Raw genomic sequence first — 22,783 nt, forward strand, 5'->3', positions numbered from 1 at the left:
TTCAATTATCATTTATTTTTAATAATTTTTGAAATAGTTTCTTGAGAATTTTCAAATTAGAGAGTTAAGTTAGTTAAATAATCATTTAGAAATCATTTAGATTTCGAAACGTTGGAGTAAATAAATATTTTATTCATTGTCCGAATGTTTTAGTTTAATTTGCCTTAATTTTAGAGAGTTAAATTTGAAACCTTTTCAAAATTCAATTATTTCTAAAAATTAATGCCATAATGCTTTTTAATATTCAATTATTAACTAAAATTTTGGCTAAAATTAATCTTTAAATCAATTAATATTAGAAATTATACTAGAATTCTAAATAATTATTTAAATACAAAAATAAATAATTTATTGAATTGAATTAAATGTTTCTTAAAATTGAATTCTCGTAAAGAATTTTATCAAAAGAAATTTTAAATAATTGAATTCTTTGGACGATTTTTAGTAAAATTTTTATTAAATTTTTCGAGGAATTTGACTAAAATTGTATTAAAAAGAATTGAAATTCTGCGCTGAGTTTTATTACCTATTTATGAAAATAATGGAATTTATAAAAAGAATTTTATTATTTATAAAATAATTTAAATCCCTGTAAAAAATGTTATTATTTATGGAAATAATTGAATTATTGTGAAGAAATTTATAAAAAATTTTGCAAATATTATTAAATTCCTGTGAAATTTTTATTATTTATGAAAATAATTGAATATTTGAGTAGAATTTTAATAAAAATTTTTTTAAATAATTGAATTCTTTTGGAAAACTTTATTAAAATAGTAAATATTAAAAATTATTGAATTGAGGAAAATTTTTGAAAATAATTGAATTACAGAGAAGAATTTTATTATTTATAACGATAATTGAAATTCTGACGAGAATTTTTTTAAGTTTCTGAACATAATTGAATTTTTTCTATACATAATATATTTATATTTCCTATAAAAAGGGAAATGTAAAGTAAATTTTTGTTTTATGAACTCAAGGTTCTGATGGTTCTGATATAGCAAGATACGCTACTGGAGTGTATGAACGGCTAAATTTAATTCTGAGCTACCTCCCATATCCGGTATGGTCTAGTGGCTAGGATATCTGGCTTTCACCCAGGAGGCTCGGGTTCGATTCCCGGTACCGGAATTTTTTTTTCATTTTTACACATAAAAATCTTAATAATAATAATAATAAGAATTTTTTGCTTTCGGGTCGCTAATCGTCTTTAAATAATATTTAGCTTTTCCATTTATTGACTTCAGTTGGATTAATGTCCAAAAATATATCTTTTATATAATTCTTAAATATCATTCTAGAATATTATTGAATTAATCACTTTATAATATAACTACAGTGGAAAAATATTTGATTTAAATAAACGATTACTTATCTATTGTCAAATAAATATTTACTTGAATGAAATAAATTTTAATAATGTCTATTAAATAGTATTTATTTCAAATATTAGAATTATTGATTGGAATACAATTTATTTAGGTATTTAAATAAACATTATTTGATTCAAATAAATATTTCTTTGCTAATAGACAAGTAATTGGCTACTTAAATAAAATAATTTTTTTTAGTTTTAAAGTACATATTCCATGAAAAATATTTTTCTCACTGTCTGTTTTAAAATTTCTTCTGTCAAAGTTGAAGAGTAATAATTTTTTTTTAAAATTCTGTCAAGATGCTTTCAAGTAACAATTCATTATTGTTACTTAAAGCATCTTAAAAAATTTTTCAAAAAAAAAAAAAATCTCAGAAAATGTTTAAAATTTCTGTATATTTTCTCCTTGTTTCCAAAACAAAAAAAAAATCCACACACTTTCTAACTAAATAAATTCACGAGAAAAAAAGGGTTTCGAAAAACTCATAAAATATGACGTTTTACAACAAGAGACCCTGGTCATCCTAAGACAAACCAGATGTGGCAAACCTTTCAAAACGATAGAATTCTACAAAACATTTTGTATTTGTGCAGTGTAGTATATTATATAGCATAGTATGTATTATACAGTTTAGTAATAAGTAATAAATCTTTTACAAAAATTTAACTACAAGGTTGCTACAAAAATTCAATTTTATTTTTCTTTTATTTTTTTTTCTAAACTTCCAGACAGAATTTCGACTTTGTCCCTGGTCCCTATAAAAAATTCAAGGATTTTTCAATTATAAAGAAAGCAAATTTTTAGCAGCAAAAAAATTAATTTTTAAACATTAAAGTAGAACTGAAATATTTTTAAAAATTAGTGTTCATTTTTTTCAATATTAATTTGTATTTCATTGTCTTTTTTTCTCAAAAAATATCAAACTTTTTATTAAATGAAAAATAATATTTCAATGCTAATTTTTCTATTAATTGGACTAGAGATCTATGCGTTTACATTTGAAACAACATTTCCTTTAATTTTATCAATATTTATTTTATATTTTTTGAGAAAATCAGCGAGAATATTAATACATTTATCAATTGAAGTTGGCTGGTCCCACATGCCAACTTGGGTTTTTTCTATGGTTTTTTCTAAAGTCCAAGAACTAATTAAATTTTACAAATTTTGATCAGGTTTTTGTACCAAAATAAAACTGAAGTACTCCTTTAGTTAATACACACGCAAAAAATCTTATTTTCCACTCAAAAAAATAGAAAATTGTTGTTAAATAGTTTGTATTGGGACGTAGCTTGGCTCAATAACGGCACAATATTGTTAAAGTTGATCAATCTTTAATGGCAAAATTCAATTGCCAGTGATGTGACGAAGATCGGTTCGTCACATCACTAATGAGAATGGCTCATTAGTGGCACTTTAATGGCAAAAATTTTGTATCTTTGATGGCAAAATATAATTGCCGGAATTGGGGTGTAGCTTGGCCCAGGAATGGCACATTAATGTCTATCATTTTGTATCTATGATGGCAAATTATAATTGCCAATATTGGGACGTAGCTCGGCCCAATAATGGCACAGTATCGGCCAGTGTAGTGTAGCTTATAAGAACCCTTTTGCTTCCTCGACTTCAAGTCAGAGTAGCAGAGTGGTCAGAGTGTTAGGCTGTGGTGCGACAGGTTCAGGTATCGATCCCCGCGAGAGGTAAGAATTTTTCAAATATTTGTAAGTTTGCGTTTAATTTAGGGAAATAAGCCGTATAAATGTTATAAATTAATTAGTTAATTAAATAAAAAAAAATTTATTTTTACTTTTTTTTAAATTTTGTCAACACTGGGGGAGTAATGGCAGTCAATATTGGGCCATTAATGTCTGCTGAGATCTGGCTGCCAATAATGGGCCATTAATGTCTGCCGAGATCTTGTGCCAATATTGGGCCATTAATGTCTGCCGAGATCTGGCTGCCGACGTCCAACCGCTGTTAACACCACAAGAGTCGGCGCAAAGTCGGGCCAATATTGTCTGCCAAGTCTCGATGCCAGCTTTGCCAATACTGGGCCAGTGTTGGGCCGCGTTGGTTTTCGCACTTGGGTCCGGATAATATAGACGAAAAATGTTCAATGAAGGCTCAAAAGATGCGTCTGAAAAAACTCTACAAAACTAAAGAAAAACATTTATAGGTGTCCTAACATTTTTTTTAAGTTATGGCCAAAAAACATTTTTCTACAAAATGAAAAATGCAAAAAAAATATAGTTATACTTTATGAATAGGGCTGAAAATACTCTCATTTTATGTCCCCCGGGGAGACCTACAATTTAAAAAAAATTGAGGCCTTTAGCTCTTTCTCGTTCTGAGATATTGATTTGTAAAGAGACACTTGTATAGCCAAGTTTTGTAGGCTGAAGACAGGTGTATAAACAAATAAATAAAAATACACACACACACACACACATCGGGACAATTTTTAAAAATCCGTTTTTTGGACTTTTGAGATAAAATTAAATCAAAATTTTTTTTTATTTATTTATAACATTTATACGGGCAATGCCCATTCGTGCATAAAGTACTAAAAGATTAGGTATAATGAAAAAAATTTATAAATATGTCAAAAAATCACAATCGAAAATTTTGCTAATACAATCCTTCCTCTATAAGGAAGCAATTTAATGATTTTTAAATAATTTATTTCTAATTTTCAATACTTTTTCCTTCTAAAACAAGTCTACTCTTATAAGTAGTAATAATTTCTTTAAATATAAAATTTATTTCAATAAAATTTAGCTAAATATTCAATAGTATGAACATTATTTTAATTAATTGTTTTCGGGAATTCAAATGTCTTGAAGAAATTTTAATTACAATTTTTCAGAAACCTCATTCTTTCAGAAATTTTGGATTAAATTATTCAGTGCTACAGTAATTTTGTTATTTATTTTTCCATAAGAACTAAAATTTAAAAAAATTACAATATTAAATCTTCTGTTTAATTATTTCTTAAAATTACAAAAGTAATGTGTTACAAAATTTAATTATTTTTCTGTAAAGCAATTATTTTTTATAATTTTGAGAAAGCTTTTTGAGAATTCGATTTTTAAGAAAGAAAATTTCATTAAAATTTCATTCATTTAGGTATAGTTAAAAACTACCTAAATTGTTTTCAATTAAGTTTTTTGATATTTTGCGTTGATTAGAAAATTTTTTAATATTTAATATTTTTTATATTCAAAAATTGAATTAATTTCTAAATAATTTGAATTACATTTTTTCTAAAAACTAAGTTCTTCAGAATTTTTAATTTAAATTATTCAAAATTAAAATTTTCAAAAATTTCAATTTAAAACCTTTGCAATTAAAGTAGCATTTTTTACCAAAAAATGAGTATTTTCATGCAATATGGGAGCGTTCACAAATGATGTCACGTTTTTGGGGGGAGGGGGCTCTACTAAACGTGACACAATGTATTTTTACATGTGAAATTGCGTGACAGGGGGGTCTAAAATCCTAAAAAATTGCGTGACATCATTTCTGAACGCTCCCTATGTGGATGAAATGTTAAAAATTGTACTGGAAATATATTAAATTTGTGGAATTCAAAAGAAAATTCTGGATTTTCGTGTCTAGTATCGTTTAAAAATATTAACAAGATTTAATTTTTCTTAAATCTTTTTTGTTTCCCTTATGAACTTTGAAATTGCCACCAATTTTAATATAAAACTTCAAAAACCTTTTTCTACACTACTGGTCAAAATTGAGAGACCACCCATTTTCAGGCGAATGAAAATCGTTTTAAAACATAAAATGTATTGAAACTAAAATTTTTTTCTGTTCAATTTTTTGAAAGATGATAAAATTTTGAAAAGAACAAGATATTTCAGAAGTCGTTTGGCAAATAATTCATTTAGATATTTTTAAAAAATCGTCATTTTCAATGTTTTACAAAAATTTGAATAACTTCTAAAATAATGAACGCTTTTTAATGATCTTAGGCTTATTTTAAAGGTCATTTGCTATACTATAAGAATTACTTATAGGCATTAACGTGTAATTTTTTTCTTAGAAAATGCAGGCCGTCAAACTTGGACCAAAAAAATTTGGAACAATTTTTCTGTACTAAAAACTTTTTTAGAAAATATATAAAACATTATATGGTGTAGATTTTTCAAAAAAATTTGATAAAAAAAATACGTTTGAATTTTAAAAATTGTTTTTCTGTTAATAAGAATGTTTCAAATTTTTCAATTTTTTTTCGTTCAAGTTTGACGGCCTGAATTTTTTAAGAAAAAAATTACACGTTAATGCCTATAAGTAATTCTTATAGTGTAGCAAATGACCTTTAAAATACACTGGAATCTAGATCGGTGAGACTAATCTGGGATGGCTTCTCACCGATCTAGCGGATTAGTTGAGACTGAGAAGCAATACAAACAGGGCTGTACGAAATATTTTTTGTGTGCACCTTTCTTTTAAAAAATAATTCATGTTAGAAAATTAATATAAATAACAAAATATTATACAAAAATAAAATGTATTTATATTAAAAAGAAAAAAAAACTGAATAATGATGAAGTTATCAAATGAAATAAATAGCATCGGGCATTGAGAACCTTTTTATTCTACAATTAGGCACGGCATTGATCGACATTTGAAAGTCCCCGCTAGCCCTCCACCTTTCCTCGCCTACAAACTAAGTAAACAGAGTCTCAACGATCCCGAGCTCACCGATCTAGATTCCAGTGTAAGCCTAAGATCATTAAAAAGCGTTCATTATTTTAGAAGTTATTCAAATTTTTGTAAAACATTGAAAATGACGATTTTTTAAAAATATCTAAATGAATTATTTGCCAAACGACTTCTGAAATATCTTGTTCTTTTCAAAATTTTGTCATCTTTCAAGAAATGAACAGAAAAAAATTTTAGTTTCAATAAATTTTATGTTTTAAAACGATTTTCATTCGCCTGAAAATGGGTGGTCTCTCAATTTTGACCGATAGTGTATTTCTGACAATAATTAAACTTTACAGAAAATTTAAAAGACGTTATATTAGTTTTTTGAAAATTTTTATTCAAATTGTTTGTAAATTTTTTCAATTTTCGAAAATATATTTAATTGAAAAATTGTCGAATAATTAAAATTTAGTAAAATTCAATTGTAAACAAATCAAGTGCCTGAGTAAAAGGCACATTCTGTTAAATTTTTTTTTTTAAGTATAGTGTTAAGAAAGAAGAAACAACTCCTGCGTTTTTTTTTGTCTGCTTTTTTATAATTGTTGATTTTATAATAAAATACTTGATTCAGATTTAGAGAGAAATAAAAAATGTGTATTCAAAATTATATATAATTATAAAATTATAAGCAAATTTGAAATTTTCAACCAAAAACATTGAATTAAAAAAATACCTGTATTTTTGAAATCTACAAAATGTACAATTTAAAAAAATTTAATTTAGTTGTAAGTATAGAGATATTAAGAGAATTATAAATAAAACTTGAAATGTTTGCGGTGGCGTTTCAAGGTACAAGTGCAAGATGAAATTACATGAGAAATGTTAACGAAATAATTGGATATCAATCAGCAAGATTCCGACAAAGGTAAAACTTGATCGTGGAAAATGAAAGCCTTCCTGTTGCAACGATATATATACCGTTAGGTCGTGAGCAATCATCATTCTAATAGTCACATAAACGATTACTGCTTCCCGAGAAACTGAATCAGTTCAAAAAGACAAGATAAACTATTGTCCCGAATGATTCCTTTTAAAATTTACAAGCAAGAAATAGAAGAAGAAAAATTGCAGAAAAGAGGTTTCTTTTTTAATTCTTTTTTTTCATGTTTAGGTCAATGATTGATTGAATTATACACGGAAAGAAAATTATATTAAATTTGATAATATCAAATATCAAGAATTTTAATCTAACTTAACTAAATTCCAAATTATTTCTTTCACTGTTTAGTATTTTTGATACCAAAATTTCGGTTTGGTGCACTTTTTCCCTAAACTGTAAAAACTTTTACAAAATATATATGATATGTGTTAATATACCTATGTAATAAATTTTCTCTCCGTGTAGTCTGCTGGCAGTGATTATTCCAGCAAACGGTATAATATATATTATATTGCGCTTATGTATAAACTAAAAACTATTATCCATCTTGCAAGAGGGTAATTCAAGGTCAATGTAAAATCTACTCGCCTATTAGCAATTACATCTTTCATTCTCTATTTTAAAAAGACTAATAAAGTGTACAGCTTAAGATGATTAGTTTCAGTACGCGTACTGAATCGTATCATTACATCTTTGGTGCACGCGATTTTCCGTGTGCGAAATGAATACTCCATAGGTAAGAATCGGTGACTATTTCCTTTTTTGATTAGAAAAACTTATTTCAACACTCGATAAATTATTTTCTTTCTTAAAATATTTAGTGAGAAAAATGCTGAATTAGTAAAATTTTCATCGAAGAGATAATTTATAATGAACTTAGAAAATTCTAATAATTTCAAGCCTTGGATCGACTTTAACAGCATGTGACTGTTAGATCTCTAATATGCTAATTTTTTGACCATTTTTCTCTTAATATTTTGAATATATTGAGCTGATACTTTTAGAGGAAATTTAAAATATAATCAGGAAGGTAAGTGACAGACTTCGCACTCGATATTTAGTTTTAAAAAAGTAGCAAAAAGTGACTTTCAAACTAAAAAAAGTAGTAAAGAGTAGCTATCGAAAAATTAAACTTGACGACCAAAAAAACTCGAATTAGACACTTCACAAAACTGACAAAAATTCCATAGACTATTTCTCACAAAATATCAGCTCAATTTATTTTATATTTTGAAAGAAAAATGAACGAAAAATTAACATTGGAGATCTAATAGTCACATGCTGTTAAACCACAAAAAAAGTTGGTTTAGTCAAATCAAAGTATAAAAAAATCAAAAAAGTCAATTATGATGAGAATTAAACAATCTATCCCCACTTTTCAAGAATATGAAAAGAACAAATAATGCATCGAACCTCACTATTAATAAACTGCCAATATCAATATTGAATAAAATCATGATGCAAAATTCTTTTATTATTGATACTCGAGAGACGAATCATCGTCGTAATCGGACAAGGAATGCGTAAGCTGTCCAACATGATTCCAGATAATTGACCCGATGGGTCGCAGTAAAGAGATTACTGCCGTTACCGGAAGTATGTTATCAACGATCTTATCGTTGAGAAGCCTCTCTTATTCACTATCCTACATGTATACATATATTCTACCGTAGGCAAAAGGATCTGTCTGTGCGGTGTTTAACGATGCGTCGAACGTTCAGGATTGGCTCTCAACGGGACGTCGTCGTTCAATTTACTCTTCATTTTTCGTTTCCCTTTTCACTTATTCTTCTTTTTTTTCCTTTTTCCCACTTTTATTGCCGTCATTTATTCGCTAATGCACAAGCAGGTGAAGAACACAGTGAATAATTATCGAAAATTACATTCTAAATTGCAATTATTCACGCACGAGTGCGACACAATTATGATATTACTAATTAAACATAATTCGTTTATCCCATCATGCAAAAACAAAGCAAACTCTTTTTCATCTTCTAGTCAGATTATAATAAATTATTATCACTGATATTAAAATTTAAATTTTGAGTAAAAAAGAATTTTCTGGACGACAATTTAAAAAAGTAGATTTTTTTAAAAATCTTTACTAATTATTCCATAAAATTATTGTCACAAAACATTTCTTAAAAAGTATTAAAAAAAAGTAATAGTAATTTTTATTACAGTTGATGTAACACATATTGATCAAAATCTACAAATCTGGATGATTTTTAAGTTTTTCGTCTGCCATATTGGATCTGACATTTTGAATTTTTTAAATCTGAATAATATGAATTAAGGAGATTTCTCAAAATAGATGCAATTTTTATGTAGATAGATCTTCAGTAAAAAAATTGCATCTACACTCGACTCTCTGATCTTTTCCATTCAGTTCTTTTACACGCTCGATTCTTTTGCAATTTTTCTCCCGCACCTTTTACCCTTTACATTAAATAAATAAATGACTATCAGAGTGTCAAAACATTTATTTCACGATAACTTAGGTTACATAAAGTGAATTATAACAGCTATTCCATTATATGTGATTAAAATTACATAAAAATTTTAATTATTATAAATGTAAATATTAAAAATAAAACATAAATACTGTCATTAATTTACCTATTTGGTTATACATATTGTATTGTTTTGCGTTACCATGGCATTTGTTTTGGTGAAACGTACGAGAGGATTTGGTCCCATAAGTGCAAAAGATCCGAGAGTCGAGTGTCGTACTTTAACACCTCCTTGAAGACAATTAAATATAATTTAAAATAAAGACAATATTTTAACTGCACAACATAAGTTGTAAACTTGACAAAATAAACAGATAAAATTGTCATCTGTTTGTGAAAGTTAACCATTTCTTTTCTAAAAAAAGGCAAAATAACAAAATAAAAAAAAATAGGCAAAACAATACCTTCGCATGGATAAAGAATTCTCACGGCGACGGTAATTTCGAAACAATTCAAAATAAGGCTCATCGACCACATAGAATAAATAATAGCTGTATTTCTCTTTAACCTTTCGGTCATCGGTGCAGATACATCGGCATGATTGGAAGAAAGGTCATTGAAAAATCCACACACACAAAACTAGGAAGACCATTTAAGGAGACTTGCTATCCCTTTTTGTTTATGTACACGAAACAAAAATAAGTAATGAGTTTATAGAGAAATAAATAGTAATTTCCACCTTCTTTGTCTATAGGTATTATAATACCAAATAAACCCAGGAAAGTAAACGAACAACTTTCTAGTTGCGTGAGTGAGTAATTGTCCCCTATATACATAAATTTGGGTCAACGAAAGGTCACAATCGGCCCTTTCTCTAAAAATTCTAATCCGGATCTGAAAAGTTCGTTGGTCCGTGACGAATTATTATTTTATTTGATCCAGTTTTAGTATTCGTTAAATCGAATTATTGCAATTGAAATACTGCAATAAAACATGTAAAAGTGCTTAATGTTTTATACTAAAAGATAAATTAATTTTTTCGATTTTTGGAAGACGTATAAAAGGTAAAAGAAAAAACACTCTTTTACTTTTTTATAAAATAGACCAAATATCACCAATATCACCATTTTGTGCGGATATTGTAATGGATGACCTGAAATAGATAATAAAAGAAATTTCTTAGATATGACATTAATAAAAAATAATAATCAACTCATCACTAATTAGTATCAAAAATCCATTTCCTCTAACAGATTAATAAATTATTTTTCACGTCATCCAATTCAACAAATGGGGACGCATGATTATTCTCCAAATGTCATTATTCCGAAATGTCATTTTACCGAACTGCACTTTTGCGAATAGTCATTTTTGCGAAAAGCCATTTTTGTGAAATGTCATTTTTACGAATAGTAATTTTTGCGAAAAGTCATTTTTACGAATTTTGATTTTTGCGAATTGTCATTTTTGCGAATCGCTATTTTTACGAATTGTCACTTTTGCGAATCGACATTTTTACGAAATGTCATTTTTGCGAATAGCCATTTTTGCGAAAAGTAATTTTTACGAATTGTCGTTTTTGCAAATTGTCATTTTTGCGAAAAGCTATTTTTGCGAATTGTCAGTTTTGCGAAATTTCATTTTTGAGAAATGTCATTTTTACGAATTTTGATTTTTGCGAATTGTCATTTTTGCGAATCGCCATTTTTACGAATTGTCACTTTTGCGAATCGACATTTTTACGAAATGTCATTTTTGCGAATAGCCATTTTTGCGAAAAGTAATTTTTACGAATTGTCGTTTTTGCAAATTGTCATTTTTGCGAAAAGCTATTTTTGCGAATTGTCAGTTTTGCGAAATTTCATTTTTGAGAAATGTCATTTATGCGAATTGTCACTTTTGCAAATCACCATTTTTACGAATTGTCACTTTTCCGAAAAGTCATTTTTGCGAATTGTCATTTTTGCGAAAAATACAATAGTGAATCTATATATACCTACAAGTTTACTATTGTATTCTTCGCAAAAATGACAATTCGCAAAAATGACTTTTCGGAAAAGTGACAATTCATAAAAATGGCGATTCGCAAAAGTGACAATTCGCAAAAATGACAATTCGCAAAAATAGCTTTTCGCAAAAATGGCAATTCGCAAAAACGACAATTCGTAAAAATGACTTTTCGCAAAAATGGCTATTCGCAAAAATGACAATTCGTAAAAATGTCGATTCGCAAAAGTGACAATTCGTGAAAATGGCGATTCGTAAAAATAGCGATTTGCAAAAATGTCGATTCGCAAAAAAGACAATTCGTAAAAATTTCGATTCGCAAAAATGAAAATTCGTAAAAATGACTTTTCGCAAAAATGGCTTTTCGCAAAAATGACTATTCGCAAAAGTGCAGTTCGGTAAAATGACATTTAAGGAATAATCATGCGTTCCAACAAAAGAAAAACACTGTTTACAATTTATATGATAGAGCTATTTTATTGTCTCACAATTCAGTTCATAATGAAAACACTAAACGAATCTTTGAAATTTTGGAAAACAACGATTATCCTTTAGAATTTATACAAAAAATATTAAAAAACGAAAACATTCATTAATTCATAAAACAATAGATAAAAAGCAAACTAACAATGTCGTTAGTATTTATCAACAACTACCTAAAGTCTGTATTCCTTTGAATGATATTTATTATCAATTATCTAATATTTAAAAAAAAAAATAATTTACTTTCTATTCCTCTTGTGGAAAAGAGATTAAGCTCTGTAATAAAATTGGGAAAGGACTTGACGAGAAAATGTGATAGAAATAATATTGTTTATAAATTTAATTGTAATAGTTGCCCAGCAACGTATGTTGGTGAATCAAAACGTACTTTGAGAAAAAGAATAATTAGTGAATATAAAAAAACAAAAATCTTGAATCTGTTGTGAACAAACATCAAATTGAATATAATCATTCTTTTAATTTTGACGACGCAGAAATTTTTTAGATTATGAATCTTATAAAAAACGATTAATTTCTGAGATGTTTTACATAAAATGCAATAATTTTACTATTAACATGAAGGAAGATGTACAGTTTCTTAGTAATACCTATTTTCCTTTGCTTAATAAATTGAAATAATGGTTATAATTCATAATATAATATTTCGATTGCGGGTCATTGACCCCAAAAAAGTAAAAGAGTGTTTTTTCTTCTACCTTTTATACGTCTTCCAAAAATCGAAAAAATTAATGTATTTAATAATTGTGGAAGAATTTACAAAATATTAAACTAAACTAAAAGAATTATTTTTTTTAATTTAAGGCTCTCATTACCAAATACCCCGAAAAATAGTTTTCGGCACAAAGTATCGAAGTCAACTTCAAGGACCTCTAAAGTTAGCATTGAATTATTAACATAATTTTAAATTTTTTGGTATTTTTAGTGATAAAAATATTACTAAACATCACTGTTTCCATTCACAGTTTTCTCAAGTTAGCTCCGACGCTTTGAGTCAAAAACTGTTTTTCGAGTACGGAATCCGCACTTATCCGATTTTTTAATTTGAAGTTCCTCGCAAGTTCTTAAAAGAAAGAATACTTTTGATTGTTAGCGTCGACGCTAAATTCAGAAACATTCGTTTTCTTAGGATAATAGAACTCTACATTGTACTACTTAACTCTAAAATTAAAAAAAAAATTGTTAGTTTTTCTGGTTAACTGGAAAAAAAATTTGTCAGCTTTACGTCGATCCTAAATTCAGGGACATCTTAAAGTAAGAAAAAAATTTTATGTTCGTAAACTAATAATATTATTAGATGTGGTATTTATTTCAGAGTGATGTGTAAAGGGAGAAATAAGAAGAAATATACGACATTATTCTTCGAAGTTGCGCTGTGCACGAGTTATTCATTGCTCTTGAGGACATAAGTTCAATTACTCATTTGAGATATTACTTACTGCATTCAGTATATACATTGTAAAATTTATTTTTAAAATTTAACTCAACATTGCGGATAGAGAAAAAATGTATAGTAACTTTTACTATTTGTAAATGTCACTGAAGTTAGCGTCGACACTTATTATAAATAATAATAATAATAAGAAGAATTTTTTGCTTTCGGGTCGCTAATCATCTTTAAATAATATTTAGCTTTTCCATTTATTGACTTCAGGTGGACTTCCAAATCAATTAATTTAATAATTTTTTGAAAAGTTTTTTGAGAATTTCCAAATCTACTTGTTTACAATTAAATTTTACGAAATTTCGATTATTCGGAAATTCTTCAATTAAATGTATATACACGGAGAGAAATCTGCTGCTAATATTACTCGAAAGAGCACATTACTTAAATTGCTTAACGTTTCTCTTATATTTTTAGCATGGATTCATATACTTATTGTAAAAATACTTTCAATGCAATAAGCATAAGAGACAGTAGCTAATTTTGCACGAAATCTTTATTATAAATACAAAGAGAACGTGCTATAAAAGTATTAGATTCTTCTTATAAGAATCGCTCGAACTCCGACTGATTTTCAGGCGGACTTTATACAACACAATCTTACCTGTGTATATACGCACATATAACTCACACACACATATATTTCTCTCTCTCTATATTTGATATTTCTCTGTCCTGTAAAACATTATATATTATATGTAGTATTTAATACTTGTTGCTGTTATAAAAAGATAATATTTATTTAATAGTAAGTATATTAGTTAAAATATATTGCATTTTTATTCGTGTTTGAATGTATAAGCAACATGTGAAAATTGTTAGGTTATGTTATTGCAAACGTCACCGCTTTGTACGCGTTCCGTTCCTCGAAACCATCCAGAGAAATATATGTGTGTGTGAGTTATATGTGCGTATACGCAGGTAAGATTGTGTTGTATAAAGTCCGCCTGAAAATCAGTCGGAGTTCGAGCGATTCTTATAAGAAGAATCTAATACTTTTATAGCACGTTCTCTTTATATTTATAATAAAGATTTCGTGCAAAATTAGCAGCTGCTTTTTGTTTTTATTGCATCGAACTCTCCATTACATTAAATACATGATTTCGTATATAAATTATTATAACCTCAAGCTAAAATTCTATTCAGCAGTGACTAATAAAATTTGTAAAGATTCTGCAAGCAATAATAGCAACAGATTTCTCTTTGTGTACGTATTAAAAAATAAAAGCTTCATATAATTTAAAAAAAAATTCAATTAAACTTTTTCAAAAAAATTAATTCTATAGAACTATCAGTTAAAGGCATTTGAACTATTATTACGTCAGAGTTTGTGCAAAGCATCTGTTCTAAAGCTGTGACGTCATAATGGTTCAAATGCCCTTAGAAAATTGTAATTTGAAACATTTTCAAAATTTAATTTTTTAAAAAATTTACGCTGTAATGCTTTTAATATTCAATTATAATTAAAAATTTTAACTGAAATTCGTTTTTAAATCAATTTTATTAGAAAATTCTACAAGAATTTAATTATTTAAATGCAAAAATAAATAATTTATTGAATAAAATTGAATGTTCACGTCGAAAAATTATGATAATTATGATTGGAGTCTGATAATAATCTCTGTTGTAATTTAATTGCAAAACTTGTTTGAAATACCCTTTTTCAAAAAAATTCCAACAGAGTTTATTATTATTATTAGACTATCTAATCATAGTAGAAAAGTTAAAATATTATTAAAATAAAAAACTTGCAGAATTCCCAGGGAATTTCCAGGGGGTACTTTCATGGAATTTTTATACCTGGATTTCTTAATATTTAATTCTCATAGAGAATTTTATTAACAAACTTTTAAATAATTGAATTCTTTTAACGAATTTTAATAAAATTTTTAAGAATAATTACATTTTTTGAGAAATTTGATAAAAATTGTACTAAAAATTATTGAAATTCTGCGATGAGTTTTATTATTTATGAACACAGTAAATTTTGAGGTATTAAAAAGCGTTGCAGATTAAAGTAACACCAAAAAAGATTAAAATAATCCATTTTGGTGTTATTTTTTATTATTTAAATGAAATTTTTTCTTCAAATCAAAACCAAGTCAACGATTTGTCAAAGAAAGTGAAAGTAAGTTTAAATCTAGGTCTAAGACTAGACTAAGACTTGACTATGACTGTGACTGAAACTATGATTTAGACTAAGACTAGGACTAAGACTATAACCAGTGGCGGATCCAGGGGCGGATCCAGGGGGGTGGTTTGCAGGTCATGACCACCCCCTTCGAAGTTTATTTAAATTTTTTTTAACACTTTCAGGCAATTGGACTTTTATGTCAGACAAAATTTACAACAGATTTGTGAGAATCGGTTGCAGGAAATATGTAAAAAAGGACAGCAAAAATTTATTTTCATTCATTTCTATTTTCTACCTTCTGCTTTAAAGCTGTCATTCTTTCCGTTCTCACATTTATTCCGAGTTGGACTGAATTCGTGCTGACTGATTGGTCTGTAATATTACCGTAAAAGATTACTGGCCAATTAGAAAGCTCTGTTTTTCTGGTGTGCGCAGAACAGCGTGAAAAGGTTTCGTGTGCTCACAGTCGTACCTGGCATAGTTTGATCGTGCTCTTAACACTTTGACAACCAAATAAAAACATAACCTCGGTAAATTCTGTTGCATACTTCTACCTGATTTATTAAAAGAACATTAAAGAAGAAGAAATGTATTTTGTCTGAAGGTTTAAAGAATAAAAAAATGGTACGTTAACTTAAACAATATTAAGTTTGGTTATGATTTGTATTTATTGTAAATTGATTTCTTTAAAGATTGTTTGTTTTGTTGCATGAAATATTGTTACTTTTTTATGAAGTGTATTGTTTTTTTTTGAATGACCCCTTTTTTTGGTTTGATTTAGGCTAATAATGTGATAAATAATGGTGTTGGTTCAAAACGTAGTGCGAGTTCAATACGAGATATTAGCACGTATTTTATTAAAAAACAAAAAGTTGATGAGAATTCTACTGCAACATTGATGGAGGATTTTTCAGTGAAAACCGAGATCGCCAATGATGAAGCTTGTCTTGAGCATGGTGATTTAAAGTTGGTTTCCAATATGCCTGAGCAAGAGGTGCAGTCAACATTATGTGAATTATCAAATGACTCGTTGCAGTCTGATTTTTCTTCAGATATTGGAAATTATATTGGCCAAACATGAATGAATTATCTGATTATACAAAACATTTATTGCTTGAACGACACTGGATGCCACCATCTAATTATGTTTTTCCACATAACATTGTAAAAAAACTAGGAAAGCCATGCAAAAAGTTTGCTCAAAGATCTCATCTTGAGAAATTTCATTGGCTTGTGTTATCTCATAAGGATCAAGGGCTTTATTGTGTATACTGCACATTGTTTGCTATTACTGGAAAAGATTTTGCTAGATCAGACCTCGGACGACTTGTTAAGGAACCACTAAAAGTTTTTGATCGTTTAATGGGGAAAAAAGGTATATTAATACAACACGAAAGCAAGCAGTACCATCGGATGTCAATTAAAATAGGGATAGCTTTTTTAATGAGTTATAAAAATCCTGAATTTGATGTTGCTAATAAAATTGTCACTTCACGAATGGCTCAAATAGCTGAAAACAGAGAACGTTTACGACCAATTATAAAAACAATAATATTTTGTGGACATCAAAATATAGCTCTGCGCGGGCACAGAGACAATGGTCCGTTGCTCACTATCAATAATGATGAAAGTGTAGTCGCAGCTTCAGAAGGAAATTTTAGAGCTCTTTTAAAATTTCGAATTGATGCTGGTGACACAGCACTTTAGACGCATTTGGAAACTGCCAGCTCAAATGCGACTTATATAAGCGAAACCGTACAAAATGAGTTAATAGACATTTGTAAAGCGGAAATTCAAGAAACTATTTTTCAAAACATAAAAAACGCGAAATTCTTTTCTTTAATGTTTGATGAGACGACAGACATTTCTCATATAGAACAGCTGAGTTTATCTTTCCGATATTATAAGGATGGCAATATTAGGGAAGATTTTGTATGTTTCTGTGACGCTTACAATATGGTTGGATGTGAAGAAAAGGACAGCGGGAAAGAGCTTCGATTGACAGGAGTCGCATTAGCAAAAATTGTAGAAAGTCTTTGCCATCAATTTGATGTGGATTTGTCTTTCTGCGTAGGGATTTGTACTGATAATTGTTCAGTAATGGCCTCTGAAGCAAAGGGTGCTGTTCAGGAATTGATAAAAAAAGCCAAACATGCAAGACGTTGTCCTTGCAACAATCATATTTTAAATAACTCCTTGCCTGCTTCTTTAAAAGTTGCATTCTGCAGAAATGCAACTGCGACAATGAAAATAATCGTGGCATTTGCAAATGCATCTGCAAAACGCCATCAAGTTTTCTTAGAAGAATTTAACGGTGTAAAACTTCAAAGCATATGTGAGACACGTTGGGTCGAAAGGCATGATGGCCACTTGCAATTTCAAGGTGATAATCTCGTCAATACTTGTAACGCATTAGAAAGAATATCGACATGGAATGATAGCAAAACTGCAAGCGACGCTCATTCTCTTTTACAAACACTACGCAGTTCCGACTTTATAATATCATCGATATGCTTAAATGATATTTTAGGTACAAAAAAATCGTGCTTACTGCCAGGCAGGCAGGCAATCAGGCAAAATATTTTGATTAATTAACTCATTGTTTTTCATTTTATTCTTTTTAGTTCGACTTATTTTGCCTGATCCGAAGTCAATATCGATTCGGATGTCTTGATCATTAATATAATTATGTTTATTTTACGTTCTAGGTACAACCGTTTCACTAAGCCGTTATTTGCAAACTCCATCGTTAGATATGAAAAGAGCCGCAGACGCACTGGAAGACACAATGGACTTGTTGAAGTCAAAACGACAAAACGTAGAAAATGTGTTTCAGCAATTATTTGCAGAAGCTCAAGAAGTAGCAAGACAATTAGATGTTCAATTAAAATCACCTCGAACTAATGCACGACAAATGCATAGAGCGAATCATCCGGCAGAAACTGTAGAGGCGTATTTTCATAGATCAATCTACATACCTCTTCTAAATTTCATCGTAAATGATCTGAATTACAGACTTTCTCCTGATGTCTTAGACTTATTTCAGTTAGGAGTATTTTTACCGAAATCGACATACTCTGACCAAGACATTGATACTGTCAAAAAAGTTGTACAAATTTATAAATTTTTTTTTAATGACACTGAAACTTCAATTATTAACGAATATCGACTTTGGATGATTAAATGGAAAAGAGAAATAGAAAATAAATCACCTATCCCCGATTCGGTAGTTGATCTAATAGATCACTGTGACAAGAATTTGTATCCGAACATTAATATTTTCTTAATAATACTGGCTACTCTTCCAGTCAGTGCTGCAACTCCAGAAAGGTCATTTTCAACTATTCGCAGATTAAAAACTTGGCTTCGCGCCTCCATGGAACAAGAGAGATTAACAGGATTAGCTCTTCTCAACATTCATAAAGATTTAACGCTGGACATTGATGAAATAATCAACAAATTTTCTAAAAAGAACAGAAAAATTAACTTTGTCATTTAAATAATAGGTACTCTTTGTTTTGAAAATTGTGACCTATTTTTCGTTCTATCTATATTTTATGTATTTTTCTTATTTATTTCTAAAAATAGAAATATATGATTTAATTATTTAAATTTAGTTTAATAAATTAATTGTAGTTGTTTTTATATATTCTTGACCAAAGGCCACAACAAAAATAACAACTAATTTAATAAATTAAGTCAGTCTTCCGGTAAATTTAATTATTATTTAATTATATATTATATTATATTATATTATATTATATTATATTATATTATATTATATTATATTATATTATATTTAATTATATATATATATATTCTGAAAGCTGGATTCGCCCCTGACTATAACTAAGTCTAAACCTTAGCCTTAGACTTACTTTGACTTTCTATGACAAATCATTTACTTGGCTTTAATTTAAAATAAAATGTCATTCATAGTCAAAAATGGATTATTTTAATCCTTTCTGGTGTTAACTTAATCCTTGAGGGATTAAACTGTTGAAGATTATTTTAATCCATTCTGGTGTTATTTTAACATGTCACGATTTACGGTGAAAATAATAATATTCTTAAAACAAATTGTATTATTTATGAAAATAATTGAATTCTTTTGGAAAATTTTATTAAAATAGTAGATATTGAAAATGATTGAATTGAGGAAAATTTTTGAAAATTATTGAAATTAACCAAAAATTTTATTAAATTTTTTAAAAATAATTGAATTTCAGAGACGAATTTTATTATTTATAAAGATAATTGATAAATTTTGATGAAAAATTTTTTTTTCAACTTTTGAATAGTAAGTTATTCGAAAAGATATTATTTCCAGAAGTAGAAAAATTTGTAGATTTTGTATTAGAATTTGTGGTAATTTCATAGTTTATGAGGCAAACAGAAAAGACACAAATATTGAGAATGTTCTTATAGATTCTAAAAATTTAATTTTTTTCCTAAATTAAATTTGAATTAAAAATGTTTACATTTTATTATTTTTAAAATTGCTAATTTTATTTTTAAAAAAGTAACTAAGAAGTTAGGCTTGCGCGAATTGTTGCTATAGTTACAGATTAATCAGAAGAGATTAAGCAAATTATGATAATTTTGACGGAGTCTTACCCATTTAACTTTAAAATTCAATTTCTAAAATTAAGTTGGTTCTGAGAACTATGTTTCAGCTTCATCAAAAGAATTTACAGTTTTCGACGTTAATCAGAAACCTAAAAATTGCAGAAACTGGTGCGCTCTTTAGGTTTTACAACACGAAAGTATAGTAAAAGTTAGTTTATCCGTTTTCTTCGTGAATATCTAAAATTTTGTGAGAGACGTTTCCTGGTACGATATAACCATTCGGATTACAACCGATAAGACGTTATGGTATACACTTTCCACAATATTTCATATTCCACGATTTACAATTCAAATAAAACATGGCCGTCTTTTAACTTGAGGATCAAAGCGCCATGCCAGTACTCTTGAGAACGATTCAATACAGGAAGATATGCATTACAGACGCACATCGTCAATCTTATAATATGTAAAAAAGGAAACAGCGTGTGCATATCAGAAGTTTATTTTAATTTTCCTCTCGTCTCATCTCCATCTTGGGAAATTACAAAACTAAAGAAAAAGAAATGCTTTTTTTCAAGTCTTCGAGAGTATTCTTTCTTTTTTTGATGAATACAGAAAATTCAGTATAACAAATTATTATTCAATTCACGTGCAATGCTATTGCTCCTGTAGCATATATAATGTAAGATAGCGATGACTATCGTTCTGATGTATGTATACGAATTGCCTACAGGACTAGCAGAGATTGAACACACACTCACAATTCTACTCGAGACGGAAAAATGCGATCTGTTATATGTCGGGAGGAAATGAAAACGGGCAATCGTGGCAAGAGGTCGACAACGGTACCAACAACAATGAACATATGGCGAACAGAGAAACGATTTTTATAATCACATTAAATGTGTCTCAATATACAAAATTTATATTCTTTATTTTACATTATTGTGATAAAATTTATTTTTATTTTCCACTGTATAATATAATTCCAAATGATTTTAACATTTTTTCAAATGTTTTTAATTTACAATTTTAAGGAGCGTAAATTTGATCGTAAAGAATAATAGATAACCGCGTGTATAGCACAAAACTTTAGACTTTCCAAGAGAGTTGTTTCATACTTCTTTTATTTCGAGCGAAAAATTCTTTTTTATGGTTACTGTAATCGTTTTCTAAAATGTTTTATGAATCACATTCGGAATATTATTTTCTTTATTAAGAAGTTCCGTTATTGTGGGAAAATTCTTATAATCTTAATCTTATAAAATCTAGTCACTAATTTACAATAATCTGGTCTATAAAGTTTAGTAGAAAAAAATTCTCATAGGGAAAAAGAGGAAAAATGCGATGTAAAAAAAAAATTTTTAAAGTCGAAAAAGTCGTTTATTATATTTAGAGCTATAAAAAATTGGCCTTTTACTTCCTTCACTTTTTTCTATATTCCACACGGAGAGAAAAATCTAGCTTTAATAGTATGACACTACCTATACTAATTTCGCATGGACTATAGTCACGCTTCAAACGCATGAAAACATACCGAAAAACCATGGTGAAGCGTGGACCCATAGTTTTTGGGTCCGTGCAGAAATTTTTTAAACTGTTTTCCTTATACCAATAACTTCAATTCTAAGTTTTTGAAAAATTCAATTATTTTCAAATCATTTTCTGATATTCGTTAAAAATTTTCTTAAAAAAAATATTACTTCTAAAAATTGAAAAAGCGTTTTTTTAAACATAAAATTTATTTTAAAAATAAAACTTATAGTTTTTCTAAAACTTGCAACAGTAATTCTTCTAAAATCTATAATTTTTAACAAAAATTAATTAAAAGTTTAATAATTTTTTAAAAATATGTCTAGGTAATTAAATATTATTTAAATAACATTAACTGAAGTTTTCAAAAAATTTTAATTAGAAACCTTCTAAAATTTAATTATTTTGAAAAATTGCAACTCGAACTTCTCCAATTAATTATTTTGTAGAATTTTTAAACAAAATTCGTCTCAACAGCATGTGATTGTTACAGAATTCAATGTTAATTTTTTCGACCACTTTTCTCTTAAAATATTAAATAAATTAAGCTAATAATTTAATGCTCTACAAGTTGGTAATGATACTTTTAAAGTTACTTTTACATTTTCAACAAAATTTTCAAAAAAGTGTTATTTTCGAAAAATTTAGATTTTGAAAACTTTAATATCTCCGGCCAATATGGACGAAAAATGTTCAATTAGGGCTCAAAAGATGCGTCTGAAAAAACTCTACAAAACTTAAGAAAAACATTTATAGGTGTCCTAACATTTTTTTTTAAGTTATGGCCAAAAAACGTTTTTCTACAAAATGAAAAATGCAAAAAAAATATAGTTAAACTTTATGAATCGGGCTGAAAATACTCTCATTTTATGTCCTCCGGGGCAGAGATGTTAAAAATGGGTCTGAAAACCTATTTAAAATGCTAAATACTAAATGGTATCACAAAAAGTATTTCAAATATAAAATATAAAATAGTTTTCAAAAAGTTATTTTAAATGCAAAATAGAAAATACGCATTTTCAAAATGGTTTTACAAAATAAAATGCTTTTTTTTAAATGAACTTTATTTTTACGTAACTTTTTGACTTTTCCATAAAATAATATTGTATCCCTTATGAAACTGTTTTATATATTATTCTATTAATTTGACTTTATACAATA

At 27.9% G+C, this 22,783-nt stretch overlaps 2 protein-coding genes and 1 non-coding gene across 3 annotated transcripts in view; 2 read left to right on the top strand and 1 right to left on the bottom strand.

Annotated features, from left to right (window-relative positions):
- The window catches only part of LOC122510006 (A-kinase anchor protein 200), a 418,778-nt gene that overhangs the window by 169,487 nt on the left and 226,508 nt on the right, over window positions 1-22,783 (bottom strand). The window lies entirely within an intron of this gene.
- Trnae-uuc lies at window positions 1,063-1,134 on the top strand. Its single transcript has one exon. It is a non-coding gene; the product is annotated as a tRNA-Glu (tRNA).
- LOC122509980 (zinc finger MYM-type protein 1-like) overlaps window positions 15,843-22,783 on the top strand; it is a 76,933-nt gene continuing 69,992 nt past the window's right edge. The window contains exons 1-2 of the mRNA XM_043624344.1: window positions 15,843-16,144; window positions 18,229-18,952. Of these exons, the coding sequence (XP_043480279.1) occupies window positions 18,276-18,952 (677 nt within the window). The 5' untranslated portion in view covers window positions 15,843-16,144; window positions 18,229-18,275. The remainder of the gene's footprint in view (window positions 16,145-18,228; window positions 18,953-22,783) is intronic.

Source organism: Leptopilina heterotoma, unplaced genomic scaffold, assembly GCF_015476425.1.
Source record: "Leptopilina heterotoma isolate Lh14 unplaced genomic scaffold, ASM1547642v1 Lhet_65, whole genome shotgun sequence".
Classification (NCBI taxonomy): Eukaryota; Metazoa; Arthropoda; class Insecta; order Hymenoptera; family Figitidae; genus Leptopilina; species Leptopilina heterotoma.